The sequence below is a fragment of the Cynoglossus semilaevis genome, chromosome 2 (genome assembly GCF_000523025.1).
Source record: "Cynoglossus semilaevis isolate Cse_v1.0 chromosome 2, Cse_v1.0, whole genome shotgun sequence".
Lineage (NCBI taxonomy): Eukaryota > Metazoa > Chordata > Actinopteri > Pleuronectiformes > Cynoglossidae > Cynoglossus > Cynoglossus semilaevis.
Window position 1 is genome coordinate 5,712,432 of NC_024308.1, and position 4,547 is coordinate 5,716,978.

General features: G+C 39.0%; 1 protein-coding gene across 1 annotated transcript in view; it reads left to right on the forward strand.

Annotated features, from left to right (window-relative positions):
- Window positions 1-4,547, forward strand: part of pde4ba (phosphodiesterase 4B, cAMP-specific a) — a 109,479-nt gene that overhangs the window by 14,567 nt on the left and 90,365 nt on the right. Inside the window, exon 3 of the mRNA XM_017030679.2 lies at window positions 1,075-1,313. Within this exon, the coding sequence (XP_016886168.1) occupies window positions 1,075-1,313 (239 nt within the window). The remainder of the gene's footprint in view (window positions 1-1,074; window positions 1,314-4,547) is intronic.

Sequence of the window (4,547 nt, forward strand, 5' to 3'; positions counted from 1 at the left end):
CTTTCCCACTTCCATTCATCCTCTCTCCTCTGCAGTGTTTTTTTTTTAATTAACTCAAGAGCTGCAGAGAAGCTATTTTTTTTCTTTCTTATAATTATACAACTCTCTGGGTATGTTTTTTCTAAATAAAGGAAAATAATCTTTACTCCAAAGTAAAAAGCAGATTAAAACCGTGTAGAGATTTTAGCCATAGCCGGATAAATGAATGGATCGTGGAAAAACCTCTGAGATGCTTGACAAATGGAGTGATTAGTCTGTGGAGACAGAGAAGAGCGGCAGAGCTGGATTAATGTTCCCAGATTAAATTTGCTCCTGCCAGTTGTGGGAGGTTCAGGTTTAGTTTTCATTTCTCTCATGCAGATTCGTGTAGTTTTCATTTCTAAAAGCACACGCTGCCAAATGTCAACAAGTCCTGTTTCTGTTTCTCTCCGTCAATTGTTGTGAAGATGCTTTTAAATTTAGCAGCAGCCGAGGAGTGAACGGGGATTTATGACGTGAAAGGCATGTTGTGACAAATGAAGCCAGAGAACAAACGACGAAAAAACGGAAAATGGAATATGGAAATATACGGAAATGGAATAACTGATAATTAACTTGTTTAGTGACATTTACATTTTTTTTAAATAACTGAAATTGGTTTGAAATGTGGTTCACTGCCATAAACTGTTGATGATACATTTGTTAAGATTTTGTTGACTGAAGAGTTAAACGATAAACGTTCGACCCCGCTATGCTTAGTGTATGTGGCGACATCTAGTGGCCAGTCGCTGTATCTTTACTAACAGTAATTTACATGGATTATTTGAATGAATGTTGTTTTATTTCAATGCTCTTCCTCGTCGTTTTATTATTATTCTTTTTAAATCTAATTTATTTATTTTATCCTAAAACTGATTTTATTTGTGTCCAAGTATAGACATCTAATCCTAAAACAAATGCAACATTCATTTTTCTTCCCTTTTTTTTTTTACTTCTAGAGAAAACTTTTAAACATTTTTTTTATTACATGAACTTGGCTGACGTCCAGGTGATGACCACAGTGGTGTAACGTCATCTTTCTCTCCTCACTCTCAGGACAGTAAAGAATATCTCGACTGCTGCCTCAGTGAGTCCTTCAACTCCTCCAACTGCACGCTGGGGGTCGACTTGCGTCGGGGCCGCCGTCGCTTTTCGGGCAACCTGCAGCTACCCCCGCTGTCATGGCGTCAGAGTGAAAGGTCACGTTCGCCCAACGAGGAAATCATGACCCGGCCGACGTCACTGCCGTTTGGAGCTCCTCCCAGGATAGACATCACTCCAGTGGATCCTGAATGGTGAGTGAAGTGTCGAGTATTCGTACCAGAAGTATGACCAACATTATACTATAGGTCAACCTCCGTCAGCTGGGCACAGTATGAAAAGGTATACAGTATGATTATTGCTCTATTATTGTTGTTTTTCAACCCTTAATTTTGGGTTATTTACACTATTTAGTTATTATTTACCTATATACAAATTATATATGTACAGTATATATATACATTAAAACGAAAAAATAAAATATTTTTTATCAATTATATATGTATATATATATATGTACAAAATTAAAACGAAAAAATAAAATAATAATTTTCCCTTTTTATCAATAGAGGGAGTGAGAGTACCACCATTTGTGTATAGACCATAGTTTGATTCACACTCAAATGCTCTGTGTGACATTGTTACAAGGTGATAGGTTCAGGGAAACTCCGTTCCTCTGGTTCCAAAAGTCTCAGGAGGCGTGACGTATAAATGATCTTAGTTTTTAATGATTTCTCGGTGTGAAGGTCCCGTTTCTGTCCTGTCTGTTATTTACAGTTTGGTTTGGTTTTATTTATTTAAGTTACTATACACATACAAGGGTTTCATTTGTTAGACCCATGGTCTAACACAGCATGGAATTTTTTTTTATTTTAATTTTTTCCCAGTTTTTACGTTGTTGTAAATCTCGTGTTCAAAGGTCAAAGTACAACGAGTGTCTGTAGGGTCAAAGGTCGAAGCTGCCGTAGTTCCAGTGAGCGTTCGTTGAGCTCTGTGAGAGTGACTGATCAGTCCAGTCTGTGAACACACTGCCTGCCTTTATTGTGTATGTCTGATGTGTAGATACATGTACCACACTCCCAACCACAGCCAACAGGTGCAATTAATCCACAAACAAGAAAAGGCCAAAGGCAGAGCAGATAAACTTTATCTTTTTTTTCCCCCTGAACTGAAAACAACCCTCGTCTCCTGCCACGGTGCATGTGATGAATAAAAACGAATTCAATTCTCTGGAAACATCAGCTAATTGTTTTTTTTTTTGTGTGTTTAGTCGCACGGCTAATTTCAGGTGTTTGTGTCCTACACAATAGATGGTGCTTTTGCAGTGGCTGTTGTTCAGTGTGTTCTGGCCGGGGCTGTCATCTGTGATGCTGGCTGACATTAAATGTCAGATTAGTTCCAGGTCACTGGTTTTCAGATCATCAGTGAGCTGCTGTGATGGGATAACGACGCCACCAGTGATTTTTTTTTCTCACCACTCGCTTCTGTTGTTGTTTCCAGTCAATCGCCCGTTTATGTCCAGCTGTTATAGAGTCATAATAATCACATTCAAATGCAATTAACTGCAAGTGAACAAGTGTCATTGAGGATAAAATAGACCATGATGACAGCAGACTAAACACCACACAGTTCCACTATAAAAAAAGGAAAAAAACACAAGTTATCATTGGAAAAATATAGAAAATACACCTGAGTAAAATCTGAATTGTATGTAGTTTTATCTTTCAATTAATCTAAGTTTATTTGGCTCCATAGGAAAATCGGCAACAGTTTTAATATCGTTCATATCATTTCCTTCCAGCAGAGGGCAGTGTCGTGATAGTTAACTGTGTGGAGGTGTATTCAGAGATATATTTACTCCACTAAAAGGGGAACATTTAATTATTAGTTGCTTTGTACTAGTTATTGATTAATCGTCTTCTAGGAACCGTCGAACACACACATCTGTGTCACAGGTTTCACCTTCAACCAATCACATCTGTTGGTTTTTTTTAAATATATTTTTTAATAATATCAACTGTTTCTGAGTGCATCATAATATAATTCTACATTTGTTGCATTTCTTTTTTTTTGTGTAAACATCCATCCATCCATCCATTCATCCATCCATCCATCCATCCATCCATCCATCCATCCATCCATCCATCCAATCTGTATTTTCAGATGACCTAAATACGACTTGCATTTCTCTGTGTTGTCAGTGAATTTATTGGTGGCCTCCTGGTCCCCTCAGACAGCAGCAGACTTTACAGCAGGTAAAGACTGTGCGCGCGCGCGTATGTGTGTGTGCGCGTGTGTGTGTGTGTGTTTCTCCCTCCAGCCATCTTCTCACTTCATACTCTCTGCCTTTTAGGCATCACAGCTGCTGAACATCAGGGTCAGCAGAACTGACCTAAATAACCTCAGGTCTGATTTCTGTCTCCTCCACTGAAGTGACCGTGTAGCCGTGATAGTGTGTGATGGTACATTTTTTTAAAATTAAAACTTAAGATTAAGACATTAAGACCGTTATAAAACCAACAGCGAAGCTGTTGATCTCTGAGTACTAGATGCTGAAATTGAATCCTGGCAGAAAGAACTGATGGTTAATAAATAAATAAATATACTTGTTATTATTATTTTTTTTAAAAACGGTATTCACTTCTAAATGTCAGAGTACACGCAGCACTCAAGTGTTTGAATCCTGGTTTCATCCATTTAAAGGTCACATCTTTGCTCTCACTCTGCGTCACTTATAATTTCCCCCTCTCTTCATACTCTCTGCCTTTTAGGCATCACAGCTGCTGAACATCAGGGTCAGCAGAACTGACCTAAATAACCTCAGGTCTGATTTCTGTCTCCTCCCCTGAAGTGACCGTGTAGCCGCGATAGTGTGTGATGGTACTTTTTTTTTTTTTTTAAATTAAGATTAAGAAATTAAGACTAACCGTTATAAAGAGCCCCGCCCTGTCTCTGGGTGCCATTGGTCACCTTGGATCCAGAGGTGAAAACAGCTGAAGAGGAAAGGCCGAACCACCGGGACGGTGGTTCGGCCTTTCCTCTTCAGCTGTTTTCACCTTTAATATAATCGTTGTAAATGTGTTTGTTTCTGTTGCTTTTGTAGAGACGAACGTTGAGGGTTTTTTTTTTTTTCGAGCTCGGCTGTCGCTGTGAGTCAAACGCCCGACTCTTCACTGCTGACAGGAAGAAGAAGAAGAAGCCTAATGGTTTCTTTTCTCCTCTAAAGTGTTTTCGGACATTTTGATTGATTTTAATTTAAGCATTTAGTTTTAGTTTAGGAGGAGGTGCTTTCATATTTTATATCCTTACTATAATGTAAGAGCCAGTGAGACGAGAAAGGAAAGAAAAGAAAATCCCGCCGGTTATTTTTAGCCCCCGTGTCCAGCGTCTGCTTTAATTGATCCTTTCTGCCAGTGAAATTTGTATTATTTGCATAAAGACAGATCAACCGGGGGGGAAGGCGGGGGGAGGGGGGGAAGTGGGAATCG